This window comes from Pieris brassicae, chromosome 9 (genome assembly GCF_905147105.1).
Source record: "Pieris brassicae chromosome 9, ilPieBrab1.1, whole genome shotgun sequence".
Taxonomy (NCBI): Eukaryota; Metazoa; Arthropoda; class Insecta; order Lepidoptera; family Pieridae; genus Pieris; species Pieris brassicae.
In genome coordinates, this window is record NC_059673.1 from 1,447,193 (window position 1) to 1,471,731 (window position 24,539).

The following is a 24,539-nucleotide window of genomic DNA, read 5'->3' on the forward strand; positions in this document are numbered from 1 at the left end:
AATTACATTAGGTTAGGTTATGTTGGGTTAAATCCAAAAAAATTTACCTTATTATATGCATTTCTTAAATCATGTTTTAATTAATTTTATTGAATTTAAGAGATTTATTATAGACATGATTATACTATACCAAAATGTCCATAATTTAATTTCTTCTGAATATTTAAAAATTAAAATATGATTATGTTTCTTGGTATTCTAAATTTGAATATTAAACCGAATTCTAGACATAAATAAAAAACACAGCTTTTTAAGCAAACAATCTAAATACACATTTTAAAAAATAAGAAATTTTTAAATCACGGCATACTTGAGATATTTTCCTGAATTCGACACTTGAGAACTAAGCTCTTAAAAGTTTTCCCTCCTGCCGTGCTTGCGGCCTTAACAAAACTGTATAAAAGCTTTTCTTTTAAACAACAAATACATATGCGCCCTATTAACTTATCTATCAATAATAAAAACATAGCCTACTTTACGACATTTATTATAAAACTTTACCAGATAATGCAAACAGAGCAGTGTTGCCCTAACAGCTTCAATGTGCGACAGATTCAATGTCATTTTTAGTATTATTCTTATTATGTGGATGTGTATATCTATTTATGTGGGATGAATAAGAAAAAAACATTAATAAATAAATATTTGAGGTAAATTACATATTTAAGAACAATATTATAATACAATTTAAACGTGGACTGGGAATCTAAAGATAATTGAATTCAAATGTATTAAAAAGTCCTGTTATACTTAGTAGGTAAAAGTCCTGTTAAGAGAAACGATAACATAGGGTACAAGTAATATGCTGACCTTTTTCTGTATCTATTTCATTATATATTCAGGCAAGAAAGTGACAAATTCCTTTTTATTTGACAACTTTTTCTTATATTACGAGTAAGTATACATTTTACACATTCGTCATTCAATAACGTCGGAATTGAAAATTGCACTCTGAACTATTAGCTAATAAAGTTCAGTGACCAGAGATTATTTATTGAGAAAGATTTACAGCTTATTACTAACTTACTTACTAAATATAATCTTCTTTTTACGCCATTAAATAAATCTTTATATATAAGTGCTAATAATATTTTCTGGATTGGCAACAATAAAATGATTCAATTCAACTATATAAATATATATAAACAAGTAATAAACTAGTATTGTCTTTTGTTAACATAGCTTTTACACATTAAGAAAACAGTTTTTAAACGGATTGAAGCTATTTCCGCCTAATGATGTAAATAATTATAAGTTTATTATTATAAACTTATAATTATTTACATCATTTTAAATTTAATTTTTTTCCAACGTTTCGCATCCTTTACAGCGTGCGTGGTCACGGTGACTGTTTATAATAATAATACGTAGATTCAATATGTTTAAAAAGTGTTTTTCTTAAGTAATAAACTAAGTAAAAATTAGTTAAGCAACACTTAACAGTTTAGTGAAGAGCTCAGATGTCATAGCTCTCCTTGCCGACATCACACTTGAGGCGAATAGCCAATATAAACTGTTAAAATTACTTATATATACGTATGTTAAATTGTATGTGAAAAACATTGTTTGAAGCCGGGTGTCAATTGGCTTTAATTGTGTAAACATGCACTTATAACTAAGATAGCATTAGGAGTAGTGGGGTTGCGATGCTGGATTAAAAAAAAATTACTTTACTTGTTGAAGAGTTAATTACATACGGTACCCTAAAGAAGACCGCTGACGTCGCGGCACGTGTATGATCAGTGTGCCGGCTTCGAGGAATCATTCTGCTGTTTCAACATTTACCGCATTTTATAAATTATAATTCAATAAAATATATTAGCATTATAGTCGTATCTAGCATCGATAACGTATGTAGTTTTTGTAACCTAATTATAAGTTAATAAAGTAGTTATATAATTATTGGTTTTTTTTGGGAGTCCGGGCTGTCGAATTCGTAATTAGTTCGTAAATCTAAGTGAAACTTTTGTTATTGTAACGAGAAGGAGAGTGTCGTAAAAACTAAGGGCACACTTGAAGTGTGCGACGATTATTTACAATTTGTTTATGCTTTTAATATTTAACTAATTTATAACTTAATTAATTAGTTACGTGTATATAAATCCAGACAGTCCTTTTTTTATGAGGTGACAATGCGCTTACATAGGCCCGTGCTATGGAGCTTAAACTTGACACAGAGACAATGGGACTGAGTCTACTCTCAAAGCGCTCTATTCAGAGGGATATCAAGACCCTACCCACTAACACCTCAGACCTTCACGCACCCTTAAGATGGGCCAAAGTCAAAGTCAAAAATCATTTGTAGGTAACACAATGTACACTTATGAACGTCAAAAAAAAAAAGAAATATACATTATACGGTTCTAATTTTACATTTACTGCTAGTTCTGAAATAAACTTTGCGCCACTCTTTTTAATCGCCAAGTTTTTCTGTTTTACATGACGTTCGTAAGGAGCCCCTCCTCAGGCCCTCAAGTTTCCCCAAGACTTTCAACTCAAAGGACCAGACATATCTAGCCTCTCTGTATCTTTTGGGTCTTCAACGTGCTGGATTCTAACAATGTTTCCTTCGTTGTATACGGGAATTTAAAATACTCTGTCAAAATTCCGCCTGGTATATTCATAAGCCTACTTTTTATTATTGGATAGGGCGGCAAAAGATCTTATGGGACGCGCAAAATGGAGTCATCGCATCTCATGGACACCTATTTTAGTGCAAACGTTACTGGCCTTTGAGGGAGAAGTATAATATTTCCTTGAACAATTAGTGTTTGTATCTCCCAGGGGAGACACTGGGAGTCTATTCCACAGCTTGCTAGTTCGCAAAAGAGGTATCTACATAGTTTATCAAGCCTGATAGATAGCCAAAGGTACAAGATATACTCCTAGAATACACTGATATTAATTGAAACACATTAATTAAATAATAAACCTCTGTCTGGTTCGTTTAACAATAATTATAAACCAAACATTATCTTATCGTATGAGTAAAATGTTTTCAAACTGAGCCTTAATATGATAAGGCTAACGTTTTATTACTCGTTTAGGACTTTAAATTAATTTAAACTGGGTTAAAGCTTTATCATAATTTGTAATAAAATGGAAAGTTTTATGCGTAACAGCTACGGCGTAGTATCTAGCTACGTGTTTTATTGCATAGCTGCGTAGCATGGTAATATTGTGTAAATATATGTTAAGAAGAAACGTACTTAACACAACTTCTAGCCGATGAAACAAAAAAAGCAAAAGTAAAAAGAGACAAACACATAAATTCATAAGATTTAACGTGGGAGAAAATGATAGGAAGCATTACACAGTGTATAAACTTTTAATTAGTGTAGTAAGAAGTTTTCACTATAAAAAGTTTTTATAATTAATGATATGTAAATAAAATTGATAAATTTCATGCTATCTCATTTTCTCCCACGTTAAATCGTATGAACTTACGTGTCTGTCTCTTTTCACTTCGAAAACTTTAATGCTAAAGGCTGGCTGTTGACAAATTGAATTATCTAGTACCTTGCGCTAGTCTAAAAAAAATCATCAGCGGATGTGATGCCGGTTAACTCCCGTTCTGCAACCATGACTTCATCCACCAGCTCGATTTTTCCCATTATAAGCTGCATCAAGTGATGAAGATTACGCAAAACGTGTCCAAAATTCTTACAGTGTTGTGAGTTTCTTTCAATTTATCAATAGCTAACTGTTTAATAACTTTTCCGATACGAGAACATATTCATAAAAAGGTTAATAATTTTACACATTTCACATGCCCGTAATCAACTCTTAAATATACAGCAGACTTAATAAGCAAATTAACTCACTGTTAAAAATATGTTACAAAGGGATGTTGAGGCTTTGATCCCGAACTCTACAAGTGCAATAAACAAGGGCGAATGACCCGATGTAGGTACGATGTTCGGCGTTCTAACCCACGTAATCAGTGTTGTGAATACCCACAGTTATCTGAAGATCGCGTGAGTAAATACCAATAACGCTTTCCGTATTATGCCTAGGAGGATTGATGCTTATGCCGGTATACTCGAATACGTGATAAAAAAGCTTTTTACTATTTTTAATATAAAATATATTTTAGGGAAACTTTAAAAAGTCTGATTCGGTTTAAGTTTTTATTATTCAAAATAGCTATATTTAAATAAAATTTGCTTAGTTCTAAATAAACAACAAATAAATTATTCATTTATTTATAAGTAATGCTACAGCTATAAATATCCATATTTTAACAGAAAACGCTTAGACAATATACAAAGCCAAAATAGATTTTATGAAACAGAACACATAAGTATATTAATTTATGATTAATTCGTAATTGGAAAAATACATCAACGCACAATTGGACATAATTCGAAATTCAAATCGCCACACCACAGTTTACTAATAATTCGAAATTCAAAGCGCTACTCCAAATCACTTGGCAGGATTCGGAATTCAAAACACGCTATATTAACTAACTGATATTATTGAATAACTTGGGTATTTTATTGGAAGGAAATAAACGTTGTAAATTAAAACAAAATAAAATTTAATATTAAACAAACGATAGATGATGATGATTATAACTCGGGCATAGCCATCTAGACTCATAATTTTCGTTAGAAAGAGACTGTAAGCTTTTTAACCAACATCAAAGACAGACAACGAACTTCTGTACTGAATTTCTTTAAAAAGAAACTAAATTGTTACTACTACTTAATAAAGTCAAAGTCTATCCACTTCCTAAAATATTTCCTCTTTGGTAATATAATACATATTCCAATGAAGATATTGGAAAAACATGAGAATTACGTTGATAATTCACACGCCATTTCACATATATGTCGTCCAATCTAATATGTCTCCGAAGAAAATGTTATTAAAGATTATTATATTTTATGTCATTGACTGAACGTTCTATATAAAAAAGAAAATATATTTCGCAAACCTGGGTCCAATAATCGAATCGCAATTTGGGTTATTTATCTTCAAAAATAAGTAATGTAGGCGTAATTTCGTTGTTCAAATTCGTTAGACCCTTTTTCAGATTCCACAATAATTCGAAGATATATAGGGGCAATCGTTTATTAAAGCCTAAACATAACAATCATACAGTATTTACAAATTTTCTTAACCTACATAGTAATTTAAAAATTAATGAAAAGAAAATTAAAACAAATTTTGCAAAGTTTGATCCCTGGGCAGTGCGATACTTAGTCGTTGAGCAAGGAAAGCACCAGATCTTCAACTTAATTATTTATATTATTTACTTAATATTGTTGTGCAGTGTTGGCCTAGTGGCTTCAGCGTGTGACTCATCCCTGAGGACATAGGTTCGATCCCCATGCACCAATGAACTTTCTATGTGCGCAATCACCATTTATTCGAACGTTACGAACACAAAAATTCGACGGCGTGTGTCAGGCACAGAAGGCTGATCACCTATTAGATTGATGATCATGAAACAGATACAAAAATCTGAGGGAGGCCCAGACCTAAAAAGTTTGTAGTGTCACTTATTTTTTATAATTTACAACATGTACATCTTTTTAACTAAAAGGTTGGTTACGAAGATGTGTTAGCAGCAGCCAGCAGGGTAGCATTTGAAGTGGATTATATATTATATGGTACAAGGTACGATCCGCTATTTTAAGTCCCTTTGCCTGTGTTGCCATCATAGTATATGTCATGTATATAATGCCTCAATAGTCAATACAACGCTAAAGAACTTTAGTTGACTTTAGTTATAACGACATACATACGGCCTGTCTGCATCAGGAATTGCCTGATGATTACGTGTCCTTCCATGCTAACAGGATCCAGTGAATATTAGGAGTCAGGTTTTTTTTTCAATAATTAAAACTGACCTCAAATATAACCCTCCGCAGTTGTTTTTAATTAGAAGACTCACCTGTAATGGAAAATCTGCAATCTAGTAATCACTTTTCCCAGATTAATATTTTATCTAATTTATCACATTTGTTGACCAACATAAAACATTATTGCGGTGGCAGGTGACATAAATTGGATCAAAGCTCATTACTACAAGTATATTTGTTTTTCCAGTGTGGTTTTTTGTTGATTATATATTAATATTCACATTTATATGTAAATATATAAAATAAATAATAAATTCACGTAAAAAATAACCAATACATAAATGAATGAAATTTAATACATAAATCTAATCTGTGCTTGTTTATGTTGGCCTAGTGACTGGGAAATCCCTTATCTCTAAGGTAGGTTTGAACCCCGGCTGTGCACCAATGGAATATGTATGTGCAAATTAAACGTCCACCGTACGTTGTAAGTCACACCGGAGAAGGACGGCATGACACTGTCGCCTCTTATTTGTTTTATATCTATCTATATCTATATATCTGGGCTATCAGAAAATACTAGAATTTTCTGGAACAAATCGTTTGACACTCGTAATTAATCCGATGAGTTCAACAATTGCCTACGCGATTGGGCCACCGGAACCAGCGCAATATAGGTATATGTTACAAACTCTTTTATCTAAAATGTATGACAAATTATTACAAAAAAAAATATTAGAACTTTATTTTAAGCAGAAAAATAAATTACCAGCAAACAACGGGTTAATTACGAGATACTAAATGCGTTAGATTTACCTAACCTCAAATAACTTCTGTTGCAGGTTATTTCACATGTTCAAAAAACATCAAAATCATTTATATACAGGTAACACAATGTATATATATGAACGTCAAAAACAGAAATGTATATGAAATGCTTCTTATTTTACATTTACTGCCAGTTCCCCTATCAAGGGTGTAGAACGGAAGACAAGAACTGGCAATAAACACTCCGCCACTCTTTTAAACGCCAAGTTTTTTATTTAGTGGGCGATGGGATCGTCACGTCCTATGTTTTTTTTAATAATTTTCATTGCGTCATAAGACTCCTGAAGAACTGGTACTGGTACAAATGACCCAATATTTTGTGTAACTATCTCGCAGTCTAAATACAGAAATCTGTGGCCCAGACCTATTAAGAATGTAGCGCCACATATATATTTTTTTTAAATTATATATCGAGTTATGAAGCCATATATTAAAGTAACTCGCAACTTGTAATATACTGTGTAATAAATTCTAAACTTTTATTATGTATTTGCACCTGTTTGAACTACTTTGGGAACTTCTTTGACCTAATTTTATTGTAATTTCTCGTAAACGGCCACTTAAAAGTTTTTCTATACACGATTAGCCAATTATAGAAATATTTTACAATATCATCTGAAAATATATGTTAACTGAAAAATAGTTGATTTGATCTATACGTATATGATGTAAGAATTGGATAATATGTAATAATTCACGGGGTGTGTCAGTCGCAGGCTGAACACCAACTGACCTGTCCAGTTCCTTCCCCGGCGACTTGATCCCTTGACAGTGCGTAGAGATGTGGATACATGCATCTGCTTTTACCATGGAGTGTTCAGAGTTGTTCGGGTTAAACCTGCAACTGAGTTTCATCGTCGGACGTCGAGGCTAAATATTCCGAACACCCTTAGTACCCCGTACACATATTCCACAACTGAGCGTTTTTAAGGCAGTTTATGCCACGCACCACCACGTTGTGGAACCTGCTGCCCACCCATGAATTTCCGAACCAATTTGACAGATACATCTCTAAAAGTATAAAACAAAAAAAAACATAAAATTAACACATTTGATATATCCACAAAACGTTTCACTGATAAAAACAAGAAGGTCTTCAAGAAAACAGCATACCAAGAAAAAGACTGGCAACGAACTTGCGAGCCGTCTGGCAAGATAAGTGTCTATGGTCGGCAGTATCACTTTACATCAGATAACCTTTCTCATTGTTAATAAAACGAACCTATCACTAACCATATGTCAGAAAGATTTAGTGATAATCTTTTAAGTGTCAAGAGAAGTACTATTGTCATCACTCTTCATTACTTTTAACCTAATGTTGTATTTTGAATATGAAGGTAGCAATTAAATACACTTTTGTCACTTTCTTATGAGACCATTGTTATAAATGTCTACAGCAGTCGCTAGACTGTTTTCATTCTATACGATATTGCATGAAATATATATATATATAAAGCTTTCGTGAAGCTGTAGAATTGTCAACCTAATTTCGTCCGTTCAGCTTCTCTACTTGTTAATACTTATATCATAAAGAGGAAAGACTTATATTTTAAATTTCTATTTTTTTCACCGCTAGAAACAAAACTGACGTTAAGTTACACCCTATGTACTCTCATACTGCCAAAAGGCTTCCAAGTGCTATGTAAAACTTGAACGAATTAACTTAAAAAGTTATAGTCAATATAATAATATCTACCCAATCACCGTCCACAATAAAAAATACGGTGAAAGGAGAAACTCCTTATAAACACACTTTACGCAGTGTTGGAGATGCTTCTGAGACCTAATATGCAGTTACACATTTCATTCACTCACTCACTTGCACCCACACACTCACTCATACATTGTTAATAATAAAAAAGAGAAGAGCTGAGAACCAAGGCACATGTATTGTTTTACTTGAAAGGGTTCCTAAATCTTACAGATTATAATGTTGTCAAATGAATAAACACCTTTTTATTAATGTCTAATATTACTTCACCATTAAAATACTAAGTACATTATGTCTCAGTATGTATTTATGTATAGACGATCATTTGACCCGTTGTATGTTATCTGTTACTGATACCTCTGCGCTGTAACAGCGGTTGCACAATTGACTATCTGTCACGCCTAGGACAAATAGATGTTTTTTAATGATACATACCTAACATAGACTTTATTATTTTCCTTATATGCTTATTAATATTAAATACCAAGCGTACAAAGCTGAAAATTATTTAAAAAAATTAACACATTTGTATAAGACAGATTGAGCAGAGGAAAATGAAGGAAAATATTTTCACTCAAACACGCGATAAGAATGATAATGCAAGAAGTTTTTCAATATTAGCTTTGTAAGCTTAACACGTGTTGGATGATTTGAAGATTACTTTTTCATGAAATATTAACTTGAATTTGGCCAATTAGGCAATTTCTTTTTTCACTTTACTTCCAAACGAATAGCTCACAGATTTATGTTGTACCTTTATGTATTTTAACAAACCAAGTTTATCACAGTTTAACAAAAATTTAATAGTTAGTTAAATTAGTTCCGTTTTATATTTTATATCTATATGACGGAGTGTGTAATGACAGGTACGAGAAATGAGGAGCGTGAGCAACACAGTTGTACAAGAAGATTTACGTAGGATTACGCGTGCAGAAAGGAATCTAGAAAGTCAGAGGTAGGAACTGACTCTGAACGATAGGAATATTGTCGTCTAGCGACAGTAAGAATGGAGGAGACAAAGACTGGGTTTTGTTGACAACGCAACAAAAGATTACCTGAACAATGTCTTAAAAGCACGACTTCATTTTAACAAACACATGACCTGCAGATAAATTGTTAAAGGTAACGTCAGCAATAGTGATGTCACAAATTAGTTTAACCATGGAATAGTCATTAATTTATAGATCTAGCAACATTGACAAATCATATAAACCATACGTATTAACGGCTTTGAACTAATTGACCATGACTTTGATAATATTAAATTATAATGACAATAGTAGCTGACACTAACACCATTGCTTGTACATTGATAATAAAGATTTTGATATTATATACTAGCTGACTCGGTAAACGTCGTTTTGCCATGTATATTATTCATAGGATTTTTTTACTTCAATGAAAATAGCTATTTACTATATTAAAATTAGGGTTGATCGTAGAGGGGTGACAATTAAGGGTTGTAAGAATTTTTGTTTGTTGGATCATAAAAAAATAAAATCAAAAAAAGTGTCTAAAAAATAAAATCAAAAAATTCGGGGTGTACACCCCTTATCACTTAGGGGTTTGAAATATAGATAATAGCCGATTATCAGATTTACTGAATATGCATAAAATTCATAAGCATCGGTTGAGCCGCTTCGGAGGAGTATGGGAACGAACATTGTGACACGAGAATTTTAAATATAGTGATAACTACGATATATCAAATAGTCTGTTGGTTTGTGGACCTATTAATAATGGCAAATCAAATAAACCACTTAACCTTATGAACTAATTGGATTTTGACGTTTTTAAATTATAATTACAATGGCAGCTGATATGAGCGCCATAGCTCCGACATTTATATAAAAATAAAAAATTAATTGCTGTTGTCTTGCTAAAACTCGAGAATGACAGATTTGCCTAATTATGATCTTGTAGAAGTTTGGGGAGGTTTATACGGTGGGAAACATAAATTCACATTTGAATACCTAGCTGCGAGATGTCTTATTAGAAATAAAAAAGTGCGTGCGTAGAAACTGACATGTGTACATGTCAGAAGTGAAACGTGTTTGTAAATTAATTATTACTAAGGTAAAAGCCCCAATAGATAATCATGTACCAGTATATGATTACTCCATGTATTTGTATATCTATATTCACACTATTAGACAACTTATACGTGCTAATGATAATATAAATAATTAAAAATTTGCGTTAATTTTCTTTACTGCTGAACACATTATGCGACAGAATTGCCATCTAAAGTTCTAATATGTAACAATTAAACGAATACATCAACCAATAGCTAGTATTTTTTTTATCTTCCCTTCTCACTCTCTCTCCAATCGCTCTCTCCCTTTTCATTGTCAAAAACGCTGCACATCTTCGTGAAGTTTCCGTAAAATTTTACCCTCATGCGCCTAAAGAAGTTTCACTTCAAAATGGTCACTTGGTTGTCATATATTTATAGATGCCTTCAGAAATTTGTATTCTATCCGATCTACTGCTGTAGTATTAGATCCGATCTCTATGGTCTAATTCAAAAATTATACATTAAATTTGCCACAAATATATATAGGCGGTTAATAATCTTGTAAATTATATTTGAAATTGTGACGAGTAAACATGTTTTAATTAAAAACTATGTCAACAAGTGTGTATTTTGTTATTGTACGACTGCGGTTCCTTAGTTTGGAGTGTCTTTTTATCCACTATGTTAAAAACGCAATGAAAATTCTTCCGTATTAAATCTTACTCTTAGACAGAATTTTAACAAATAATTCCTTTGTAAACCTGGGTCAGAAAAAGGACAGTTAATATAAACTGTTAACTTATAAACGCTTTTCTTAATCACAGTGTGGTTAAATAAGTATTTTGAATCAGCTAAACTATTTACTATTAATATATTTTATTTATATATAAGAACTCGTACAATAATAATAATAATCCAGTGGCACTACAACCCTATCTTACCTCGCTTAGTCTTGTCAGTTATGCTGACTACAGTATATGTTATAAACTTTTTTATCTAAAATGTATGACAATTTAGGTAAACATAAATGTTACAAAAAAACTTTAAAAATACAAATAAAATTTACAAGAAAAAATAAAAATATCGGAAATTTTGGTCAAGCATTAAAATTACCAGCAAAACAGCGGATTAGGTTCGAGATAGACAATTAATTAATATACAATGCTTTCTCTAAAATCTTTTCTTAGACAAGTAGGTAGGTCATCAGCCTTCTTTCTGACACATGTTGATGAATCCTGATGCCAGTTTGCCCTCATCGAGTATTGAATGCGTACAAAGACAGAAAGTCCATTTATACACAGCCAGGGATTAAACTAATTAATTACGACCCTCAGTGACGAGAGTCGCACGCTGAAGAAAGGCCAACACTCATTTTACAACGCAATAAACTTACCTGAATTATCTTTACTCTTTTTCAACTGTCTCGTTACGCCATTTCTATTTAAATTTGCAAAGTGATAAATGTCGTCAATAAAGCCACATTGTCATGTTAAAGTTGTGTCGTTAAGGCTATTCTAGTCGGTATTAAGTATTATTGTGTGTATTATTTAGATATGTAAAATCTTTAGATACCTTCGTCGTCACTTAATTAAACAATTAACTTATTAAAGATAACCTCATCATACATAGTAAATATATAAAATGTATGACAAATTATTGCAAAAAAATATGAGTACTTTTTGTTAAGCAGAAAAATAAATTACCAGCAAACAACGGGTTAGTTACGAGATACTAAATGCGTTAGATTTACCTAACCTCAAATAACTTCTGTCGCAGGTTATTTCACCTGTTCAAAAAACATCAAAATCATTTATATATGTATAGGTAATACAATGTATATATATGAACGTCATAAACAGAAATGTATATGAAATGCTTCTTATTTTACATTTACTGCCAGTTCCCCTATCAAGGGTGTAGAACGGAAGACAAGAACTGGCAATAAACACTCCGCCACTCTTTTAAACGCCAAGTTTTTTATTTAGTGGGCGATGGGATCGTCACGTCTCCATGCCAAAAAATATTTAAAAAAATATAAAGACACCTTAAATTGTTTGGAAAACGTAAATTAATTGGAGTTGAGTTAATTCCACGTTTGATACAAAATCGAAGGATGCCGTGCCAATACTCAATACAAAATTGCGAAAGTACAACACAATCAATTAGAGCGCAAATGTCCTATCATAAATAATGGGCCACTGGGATATTTAACCTCAAATTTCTTGCACAGATTAAAAACTTGTCGAATTCTGACCAATATACATAAGCAATGTATTATAATTTATTTCTAAATATAATACGTATAATTTTGTGTATCATGTATAGAAATATAAATTACATCAAATATAAAATTACATGAATCTATCATTTATTTTTTATTTTCTTTCCAGTCAGTATCGGTGACGGTGTCAGTTTTGACATTGACATTCATCTCGGTTGACCGCTGGTACGCCATTTGCTTCCCGCTTAAATTCAAGTCCACCACAAGCCGAGCGAAGACCGCCATCTTGATTATATGGGTGCTGTCTTTATCATTCAGTGAGTATTTTATGCGTTTATTCTAAAAAGGAAAACCTACATATCTCTTTAGAATTCACATTGATAACATGCCTGATCTTGTTTCACTGGGGATACTTGTTAATAGATGCCAAATTTCAACTATCTGACATGTTCTAAATATGTCTTGAATCGTTATCTTCTCTAGCCTATATTACGAAAGTCATATAAAGTGAGAGTACATCGAAGTTGAATACATGAAAATAAGAGTTTAGAACATTGGAACCCTTTTTTATGAGGTACAATTGCGCTTACGTAGACCCGTGCCATGGATGTCGAGCTTGACGCGGGGACTTTGGGGCTGGGTCTACACTCAAAGCCCCCTGCTATTGCTATTAGGGAACTAAAAACAATTCAGCTCTCCTCTAGCCCTTAAGACGGGCTCTCGAGGTTGGTTTTTAGTCTGGATAGAAAACCAGGGCAACTGTATCTCACCTTAACCAATTAAAGATTGTAATCTCCTCTTCATAAGAGTGGAAATAGCATCCATGTCAGTCTATACAAAATCCTTTCATGATTGACGACTTCCAGGCAAAAGTGAAAGTCAACATTCAAATCATTTATTTCAATTGGGCCCTAATAGGCCCTTTTGAAAGTCAAAATTCCAAGTTTAATATACAATAGTTGCCCCTTGAAAGAGGCATGAATGGGCAAGAAACTCCATACCGCCTCTTTAAGAGGGCTAATGCTTGGGTCTGCCCTAGCCTTATTATACTTATAAACGTTTTTAGATATACCAGAGTTTGTGGTTCTACAAGTGGAACGCCGAATGCAATTGCGCTTCGACGCTCAGTTCTTTATGCAGTGCTCGCCGACTTGGTCAGACGAAAGTGACCTTACCTGGCATATCATAAAGGCTCTATTTCTTTACACGTGAGTATTATTTATTTTTATTTAGTACACATAATACATTAACTATGAAAAGACACAAAATTTATGTTCAATTCTCAAGTCAAAGAAATCTTAGCCCGTCTTTTTTATCGACTATTTCTTTAACAAGATGAGCAGTGCTGCTCTATTTTCTTCAGCGTGTGACTATCATCCCTGATATCCTCGTCCACACGTCGAGATCGTGTATGTGGCATTTGTGAGATATATAAAAATTGTACACATATAATGTATACAATTGTCTATAGTACATTTAAAATAAGACTATACCTTTATTGATGGGTTACGTGTCACATTTTTGGGTTACGAGTCATATTTTTCAGTTACGTGACATCTTTTTCTTGTCCATACCACGGTTAATTCGAAGCCATTAATAACATAAATTAACCAGATTCTGTAATAATCTTAGTAGTAATAAAATAAAATGAAATAATTAGATTATTTGTATTTATGTCTATGATTTTAAAAGCATTTTGTTAAACTTTATCTAATTTTATTTTATTTAACCAATTTCTGTAAAATTGCATATAATGGATATTTTTTTGAAAAATAAGGTCATAAAAAAGTTTCACTTCTTACGTGTGTACACTAGTACACGCACACATTTTTTTAAATCTAATATTTTAGCAATAGCAATAACAAACTAGTATTGAAAGGTAGGAGATATTTTCCATTTAATGGAAAACAGTTAGTTGACAATACATAAATTACTGAAACTAATACATACAACAGTTATTTATGATACAGAAGTAACTCCTGCAAACTTGCAAACTAGCCTACGTTTTAAGTAGCTACATACTACATTTGGACCATTATAGAGACTGTTTTTTTCTGCTTTCCGGAATAAAAACCTAAGTACTAAATAAAATGTCTATCTTCATACAAAACTTCCTCAGAGTTCAAGGAATAAATAAAAAATACTCAAATTGGTCCAGCCGTCTTTGAGTTTTGCGCTTAGCAACATACTATGCGATTAATTTTTATTTATACAAATATATACACACATATTTAAACTAAACAATTTAAATTAACAGACTAATCCGTGAATTTTCCAAGTACTTTATTAATGTTGTTTCTAGATTCCCTCTTCTGCTGATGATGATAGCCTATTGCCAGATTGTGAGAGTCCTCTGGAGGTCAGATAACATTCCTGGACATACAGAGTCACATAAGCTTTGTCCTGGACAGAATAATTGTAAGTAAATTCATATATTTATTCTTTATTCGTCGCATCATTATTGAAGACCTAATAAGGCTTTCGATTATTAAATCTATTGACAATAAAGGACTACAAAGATAGGAAGTAATAAAGAAACAGCTCGGAACTCAATAAGTTTCTAATAATAGACCTCAATCTGACACAATAAAGTCTTTGAGAGAAATCGGATGTCAGAAAGGAAACATTTAGATAAAAACTCACAGATCAGACAGATACCAGAGCTGGTGCTTTCCTCGCTCTACAAATAAATATCGCAATACAGTTAGGAAGTACTGCCAGCGTTAATGGTGCACTACCACAGGGACCAAACTTTTTAAGTTTGTTGTTCGTTCGTCCATCGTTACAATTGCACTTACTAATGTAGTCATCCGTCTCTTTTTATCACAATGTAGAAATAATATGTCAGGAAGGGATGGAAGTAAAACAAGTCATGCACTTTTGTTCGGTATCATATTACAACAGTGGTAGTTCTTAAAATATAAGCGGGCTTTAATGACATTTTCTAATGATACAGTTCCTCCTTATTTTTACAATATTATCAGTTTAGGGTCTAGAGATGTATTTTGGGTAATTTTAATAAAATCTTTAAAATTAAAAAAATACAATTAGCACTCTCTGGGTTAAGCTTCTTTAACAGCGTTATGTCCTACGGTGGGGTTCTGCTGCAGAAGTTCAATCCATATTTGTGCTGCAGAAGGGGGCTGTTCGGGGTATTTGTTGTGTTTCCCCGAGGAAGTCGGTACGAAATATGTTTAAGGAATAAAATATTATGACACTATATGGTCAATATATTCTTGCAGTCTTGTTGTATGTACAAAAAAATATAAACGATTATAAAACAAATGGTGACTTTTACCAGTTTAATACTCGAAACAGAACTAATCTAAGCGTACGATACACCAGGCTCCAGAAGATAAACCCTTCTTTTTATGGAAATTTTATTGGTTTTTACAACAAACTCCTAAGCGAAATTAAAGAATTATAACTGAATAAATTCAAAACTCTCGTCAAACGTAAATTAATCAATTAAAATTAATAAATTTGGTGATTATTTTAATGATTCTAATCCTTGGCATTATTTGCCATTTCAAACAATAAATATGACCCAAAACTTGTCGATTAAATAGTGGCGGAGAATTTCTTGCCTGTTCTCCTTGCCCGCTCTACGCCTTTGACTTAAGTTTGAGTTTTATTTATATATATTCTACGTAGAATCAGGACAACTCAAACAATTTCCAAATCCATTCGATCTTTTAATAATATTAACCGACCAGTAACGCACAAGCGTGTTTGTACCACTTAATACCAGTCACAACCTTTACAATACCTTCTAAAAAATATTTAAACAACGGTCTAATGTTTTGAGTGAAATACTTTCCAGTATTTCTTGATTACATTTTCTTAATATCGCTACCGTAGATTGGAAAGCAATACAAATAACGAAATCCTAACGTTACCTTTTTCAAATACAGCCTTAAGAAAATTGAAAAGGTTTTTCATCCCGAGCTTTTTAAGTTAATATTTACAGTATCAGTATTATGTTAATATATACAATGGTAATCTCATAAATTCGAGTGAATTACATACTTTGGTTCTGTATTGGTAAGTTAATTTGCAGATAGGTCGTAGATCTATGTACTGCCAAAAAACGCTTTACAGTGTCTAGTAGTCAAACTAGGAGTCCGCCACTTCTCTGGGTGAGTTAGCTTTCTTTTAAAAATGATTTCATCATCAGACCAACCTCTGCTTCAACATGCAGAATACAAAATTCCACCCGTATCACCAGTATTTCCAAACCAAGTCGACTTCAAGTCCTTTAATAAAAGAGAGTACCAGTTCAGCACACTCGCGAGCCCTTTGGTATTGAGCGCATCCATGGGCATGACCACTTAACATCAGATGAGCTTCTGCCAATTTGCCCCTGTTCTATTAAAGAATGCTGTCTTCTATTTCGATGTGTATGACTAAAAGATGTCGGCTTCGTCACGCTGTTTATCTTCACCGTACGAACAAGTGTTAATTGCGTACATAGAAGAGAAATCTGTAATTCAAACCACAGGTACTATACATATATAACATTACTCCAGAATTGAGTACATGTTTAACCACACACAGACTTATCCTCCCAATCAGTAACTTATTTAGCCTAGGTATTATATATATATAAACATTTTTAGTAACGTAACCTAACTTAATCTAATATGTACATCACATGAGCCGGTTTTGGTGATCCCATGACACATATACATATTCCACCTGCTTCAATTGTTTTGTAATGTTAGCTGTTAATGTCCAAGTTGTGCCTCCTATTCTCTTTATATCATCTATCCATCTCTTGCTCTGTCTTTCTCTTATCCTTTTTCCTTCTCGTGGTTGCCGTTCTGTATTAAGTTTTGTCCATTTCAAACTCTCTCTCTATGTATCATATCTCTCGTCGTGTGGCCGGTCTAGACCCAGTTCGTCCCTTCCCTCTATTTAGATAGTTTATGTTAATATAATATCGTCTGCTCTTTGAGATGTCTCAGGCACACTTCAGACACTCAGCAACGCTTCTTTCATACTCTTTAGCATGTACTTTAAACTAACTTTCAACTTTAAAACATGTTTCTGAGATTAAGTTGGCAGTATGTGACACATGGTAAGATATTTAAGTAGACCTTTTTCTTAGCTTTCCTATCAGTTCCAACACCAGGAACTCATTACTTTCGAGTACTTCAGAATAAAAGCCTAAGGGTAACATTTAACTAAAAAGATAAACATATGCAAAGAATGTTAACCTTTTTATTATAAAGATGAATTGAATATAAAAGTACTTAGGCATATTTAATATATTTAACACCTTAATGTACTTAACTTACATTACCCTATATTCTCGAATTCCCGTAGGAATATTTCGGAGATGAAAGGATCTAAAGGGTTTGGTAAGAGCCTTATGAAATATATATATTAAACTTTTTGATTTTGCTTGCTAAAACTAGCAAATATATAATCTAAACCAAATAATTTTAGTTGGCAACGCACTTGCGAGTCTTCTAGCAAGTAAAGTCCATCCCATCATGAGCCTCTTGGCTACGTAATAGAAAAGTCAGATATTTTCCAGACCCTGTTGACCGGTGTTGGCTTTTTTCACTTAAAAATTTACTCATTTTAGGCAAAATTTGGGCAGATGGTAACGGTAACATTTGCTTGCCTATTTATATATGGCTGATTGTGCGTATATTTGAAAACGATTATTATTATTATTATGAAAATTCTAATAAATCCAAGGCCGCGAGTTCCTAGCGTCTTTTTGATGTAAGAGGAGTGTGAAAAATCCTTATATATAATAGAAGCTTAAGCAAAGGAACATGCAATGTGGACAAGACGCGTTTCACAATACTGACGGCCAACCTCCAGTGCTCCTTCAGAGAGGCACGGAACAAAAGGCGAACATTATCGGTTGTGTAATAACTCAGGTCAGACTATTTTATTAAACTCATTAGACCTGAAGTCAGTCTCATTTAACAAAGTTATTCACTTCATTGTGTAATAAATGTTCTGAAAAGTTCGTAGACTGACACATAGATGGCGCTACTAGTATTAAATTAATATGACCTTCAAAAGACATGTGTATAAATCTGTCATTTGTTGTACTATTAGTTTGTGAGATATAGTATTTTGAGTGAAGGAGTTTTTGTTTAAAAAATGGATAAATTATAAAAATACAATTAAAGCCTTCGCTTGATAAATATTAAATTAATTAAGAGAGCTATAAAAAATCGTTACTTTTACAGGGCTAGCAGCTAACAGACGCACCACGCCGTCAATTCACACAAATGCTTCAACTGAAGGTCAACTCCGTTCTCGACGCAAGGCTGCCAAGATGCTGGTAGCTGTCGTAATTATGTTTGCCGTCTGCTACTTCCCTGTTCATCTCGTATCGGTCCTGAGGTAAGACTTGACATTAAAAGTTTTAGGTGAGGAGGTTTTTTAGGTCTCGACCAGGTTCAGTCAAATAACTTATAACCATAACAGGAAATAAAGTAAAAAAGCCATTTATTTCCGATACATTTCAATACATTTATATTTCTATCATTACGTTCTTACTAGATATCTATGTGCCCTTTTTTGGCAAACGCCTCCTTCCAAATCCCGCCATTCCTCTGCCTCCTCTCGCCATGCTGTTCCTTGAATTTGGTCTATCCAGCTGCTAAGTCTTCCTCTATTGCGTGTATTGTACCTTGGGCGCCAATTTAATACTTTCCAGCTCCACGCTTCAGTTCCTCTTGCCATCTGCCGCATTTTCACTAGTTTTCACAGATGTCACAATGAAAATAAATAAAGTTTATTTATTTTCATTGTGACATCTGCTACTTTATTAATATTCTTAATTTATCTATACTTCTCTTGCCTATCATACATCATTCTAACAATCTTTGACACGGTAGTACAAGTATTTTGAATTAAGAAACTTTTGTTTAAATAAATAAACAATTTTACCAATTATTAAAAGGCCGGCAACGCACTCGCGAGCCCACTGACATTGAGAGTGTCCATTGTTCGTGGCATCACTTTAAATCAGGTGAGCCTCCTGCCCGTTTTCCCCTTATTTTATAAAAAAATAGACATTCGCTGTGGTTTGTATAAATGTAACCATAGCAGTAGCAGTGTTTAGGAGCGCGACAAACACATATAATAGTTTTTCATATACTTTTTATATTAGTTAACATTATTACGGCTATTTAATAACTGACAGTGTATTCCATTTATTGAAAAGCCTTCTTTTAATTTCCATACTCGTTTTCTTAATCTGATTATGACAATGACCTGATTGTGCGTGTTCCGGTCCGGTGGTGGAGAGGCTGGCTATCTGTCACTCAGGTCTCCTGTTACAGAGACCAGTCTCTCACATACACTTCCAAATGTTATCATCTTAGTTTAATCATAATAACCTTCTATGTATGTATATGTGAGAGAAGAAATAAAGATTATTATTATTATTAATCTACACTAATATAAAGGGGTAAAGTTGATAAATTTCTTACCTTCTTTACAGGAATTAATCCCTTGCCTTTAATGCCAGCTACATCACTCCTAAGTGACAAAACTTATAGTGTATGTTACAAACTGTGGCATTTCTACGCGACCTGGTTACTAGTGTTATAAGTACAAAGTTGAGTTAACTTGATCGCCTTGGTTTCATGAAATAAATATGGCATATATATAATAAAAATCAGTGATTACAAATGTAATTATAATAATTTTACAATTATCTTTATTGAATTATCTCCACCGTATTTACAGTATTAACCATAGTAATAATAATGAAAAATTGATAAGTGGAAAATTCAAACAAAGTATTGTCTTTTGTTAACATAGCTTTTATACATTTAATGAAAACACTTTTTTACCGGATTGAAGCTATGTATTATTATAAAGTTATAATTATTTTACATATTTTTTTTTTTAACTTTTAACTTTAAAAAAATTTGTACCTGGGAAGTGTAACTTTAACGGTGGCAACATTGCCTCGCTATACTTATTCTTTGAGTGAGGAAATTATCAGTTCTGGGGTCACTGGTACTATCTACCAGGCGCTTATTTTTTTTATGTGATAGGAGGCAAACGGGTAGAACGCTCAACTAAGTAATACCGCCGCCCATGGACACATACATTGCCATAAGGCTCGCAAGTACCTCTTAAGAGTAGTTAATCTCTTTTCTTCAACTACCCCAAGTCGAATTGATTCGGAAATATTTCAGTGGACAACTGGTTCCACATAGTGGTGGTCCGCGGCAAAAACTGCCATAAAAAACGGTCAGTTGTGGAACGAACAAATCTTTAATTTTGCGCCTGTGTACATGTACCCCACGGCCCAAGAAAGTCTACTCCAAAGTGGACAAAATCAAAGTTGACGGAAAGACTTTATATTTAAAGCATTTATAGTGTCTAAATACGCACATAGGGTTCAGATCCTAAGCTTGCATAAATATAAAATGAAATAACATAATTCGTATTAAGATCTTATATAATACCGCCATAAAAGCTTTGCCCGTGCCGAGGATGCAACGTTTTTAATGGATTTAGCGGTGTTTGTAATGCAAAAACAGACTGCACAGAACAGCGCTCATTAAACCTCTGTTGTGCAAATGTAATTGTAGAGGTCACGTGTTCAAACTGTTAAAACTATGTTCTAAAATTTTACTTAATTTTCCTTTGTATATACGTTTATTTTAATTAATTTAAGATGTCCCTATTGATGTATTGTCAAGAACTTTTCAGCGCCAAGAGAGTATATACTATATACCTTTTCATTAAATGTTGTTTGATAAACAATTTAAAGAAAAATTGTTGTCTGTAGTCGGTTTACTGATAATTTTATAAGAAAAGATTGATGAAAAATGGCATACTTTTTGAATTGAATTGAATTATATTATGACTAAATTATCATTATTATGTTAAGATAGGAGTACATTTTTTTTTCGATAAATTAACATATTTTAACTTAGATAAATAAATCACAAGCCAAACGCTTAGGCCGATCGTGCCTCCCTATCGCTTGTACCTTGCTCTCGCTTGTGCAAGTGGAACGTGACAATGGGTCATGTTTTCTTCGTGCGTACAGCCGGCGTTCATAGTTTTATACAACGTTATCATGTCAAAAATATATACTAGTGACCAAAAAATTTAAACATGTCATGTAGTCTCTCCACGAGAGAGTCAGGAGAGAGTGTGGTCGGTGTCGCCTCGCCTCGCCCCCTCACCGCGAGTCAACAGATGCGAGGTAAAAGCGTCCACCATATTCTTGCGTCACTTTGTTATTAACTACTGAACTAGACGCGTGCGTTCGTATAAGGAAATGGGGTTACGATTTGTGTATAGGATGTTCATACAAAAATTTATCAAATACAACCAATCACTTTAAATCCAAAAGTGATTAATGGCGACTTTTAGAGTACACTTAAGAGATGAGAGCCTCAACCATACTCTCTCTCTTAAATTAGAAACTAAAAAACATCATTAGTTTTCATTTAGAGGTGACTTTTAGAGGTCTTCTGAAAGGAAATATCTTAAATTAATTTAAATTATATGTATACCGACATGATATGATATTTGTGATATAAATGTAAATATTATAATTTGGTAGGTACATTTTTTAGAACAGTCATTTCAATCACGTCCATCATGTCGTAGATGTAGCGAACAACTAAATAAGTGGAGAGTCTGAGAGTATGGATGGCTACTTCACGTCACTCATCCAGCCTCAACTCGCCAATATTCGTGGCATGTGTGTCAACGAGACTCTCTCGTGAGAGTCCGGGGAGGTCTTACAATTCACAGCGCGTTTCTAGCTCTAAGTATAAGGTGTCTTATAGCAAATCAAATACGTTTACGTCTACTTATTGAAATTTTATCATGTTCTTAGAGTGTTGGAAAAGTTGACATGAGACATAAGAGCATGAATAATTTCTCGAGAGAAGACTGAATATGATTAAAATTAATACAAAATGAAATCGTTTATTTGCAACAAAAAAAACGTCGTAGAATCAGCCGTTTAAGAATAATAAATATAAATTTCATATTATTATCTATCATAATAATAAGAACAGATTATTTATACTTATTGTCAAAACGTATGGTCTAAATTCTTTCCCACATTACAGACTCCTTGCCAGTAAAAATCTAATCACTTTTCCTTCAAAGCATTACACGGCAAAACAAACGCAAGACTTAAAAGTGTCTTCCATTTTTTGTGTAATACAGAGCTAATTATATCCTGACCAACAGAGCTATCGAAATGAAACAATATCCGGTTATTACAAAGTTGTCATTCTCCGACATCCGTTTTTGTCTTTGATCGTGTTAAAACGGATAGGATTAAATTAGGCGTCATTTTCAGATAATCAAATTGTCGGTTAGATTCAAAGTGTTTAGAGCCTTGATCAAACTATTCCAGATGATGAATTATTGATTGGGGCTTAGTGACTGAGTGAGCGTGGTTTGGTGGAGCAAATTTTGCCTTTAAAATTGTGAACGAAAAAATTTTAAGGAAACCAGCCATCCGAACCCAAAACTCAACGACACAGGTCTACTATATTTATTTATTTATTCACTAAAATACATACACAATCCTTATCATACTAAACCAATATGATAATGTCGAAAAAAAAAATTAAATAAATTAGAATAATATCGCTACTTTGAACTCACTCTGCGAACACATAATAATAAGTTTCGGAGACAGTATTTGGTGAGGGCCATGTCTTTGTCGGTTCTCTGCAACAGACTCCGGACCTTGGTATCGCAAATAATCTTGGCCTTCGTTATATCAATAGCCAACAAGCTCTGGTATCAGGTAGTAACCGTACCTACTATTTTTGATTATCATCAACGACCTTTCGGGCGTTATTCAATGATAGGTCCTATTGTTTGCCGACGATGTTATGACTTTTAAGGTGATTGATTGAAAACGATGATTTTCACTTTTTGGACTTCGATGAGCTGCTTTATTGGAGTTATTTTTAAACTCCACTTAATCAAATGCAATTATTTGTAGTGCCTCTCCGAATGGGAGTATTAGGAGCGTGGGAGCGGGGAGTATGGGATTATTAGGAGCGTGGACAAGGTCCGCGTTCTGAGTGTATTATTTATTCCGAATCTTTATTCTTGTTTACGGAGCAAATTTGGAATATTACGGACGTTACATTTTGAAGATCAGAAAGTGTACTGCGGAATTCAGTTGGTCTCTAGGACACTGTCATGAAATTTTATCTTTCTGTACGAAAACTACTCGATAATGTTTGAAAAAGAATTGGGCCTAAAATACTTGTATAAAAAATATTTAATAACAATAATAATAATTTATATTCTTTATTTTCTCTAAGATGTTCGTAGGGATTTAGGTTTATTTATATTCAGTTTAAATATAATAAATAACGACACTGAAAGCTTTTGAAGTGGTTGCATGGCAGTACATTCTAGAATATCACCGCTGCCGAAAACATAACCTTTTTGCTTTGTAGCTTGCTTTATCTATCGCATCTTAATAGTTTTCTCCACTCTTCGCTGAAGAGTATATGTAGCTACTGTTATTTACTATACTATTCAGCAAGAAGTTTCCTGCTGTATATTATTTTTAGTTGTAATACAATGTTTTTTTTGTAAATAAACCATGCCTACTGTATACTGATTTGATTTTCAATTGAAATGTCAATGTATCATATTCAAAATCATCGTCCTTTAATCTTCAATATCTCAACAGAGTGGCATACGACGTGAGGCAGAGCGACATCATGACCTGTATTGCTCTCATCTCGCATGTGATGTGCTACGCAAACTCAGCTGTCAACCCGCTGATTTACAACTTTATGAGTGGTAAGTAATAACATCAAGATTTAAAGGGTAGAGAAAACTTGTGATATGTTCCTCACAGTTTTTTAGAAGTCGAGACCAGAAAAGATTTCAAAATTTTATTTCAATTTAAAAAATAACATCAAGGAAGTGTTCTCATAATAATTTCTGTAACTA

The 24,539-nt window shown here is 33.1% G+C and overlaps 1 protein-coding gene across 2 annotated transcripts in view; it reads left to right on the plus strand.

The window, feature by feature from the left end:
* Positions 1-24,539, plus strand: part of LOC123714016 (orexin/Hypocretin receptor type 1-like) — a 105,245-nt gene that overhangs the window by 72,572 nt on the left and 8,134 nt on the right. For both annotated transcript variants that reach the window (XM_045668009.1, XM_045668010.1), the window contains exons 3-7: positions 12,760-12,907; positions 13,657-13,798; positions 14,893-15,008; positions 18,806-18,962; positions 24,274-24,386. In XM_045668009.1, the coding sequence (XP_045523965.1) occupies positions 12,760-12,907; positions 13,657-13,798; positions 14,893-15,008; positions 18,806-18,962; positions 24,274-24,386 (676 nt within the window). The remainder of the gene's footprint in view (positions 1-12,759; positions 12,908-13,656; positions 13,799-14,892; positions 15,009-18,805; positions 18,963-24,273; positions 24,387-24,539) is intronic.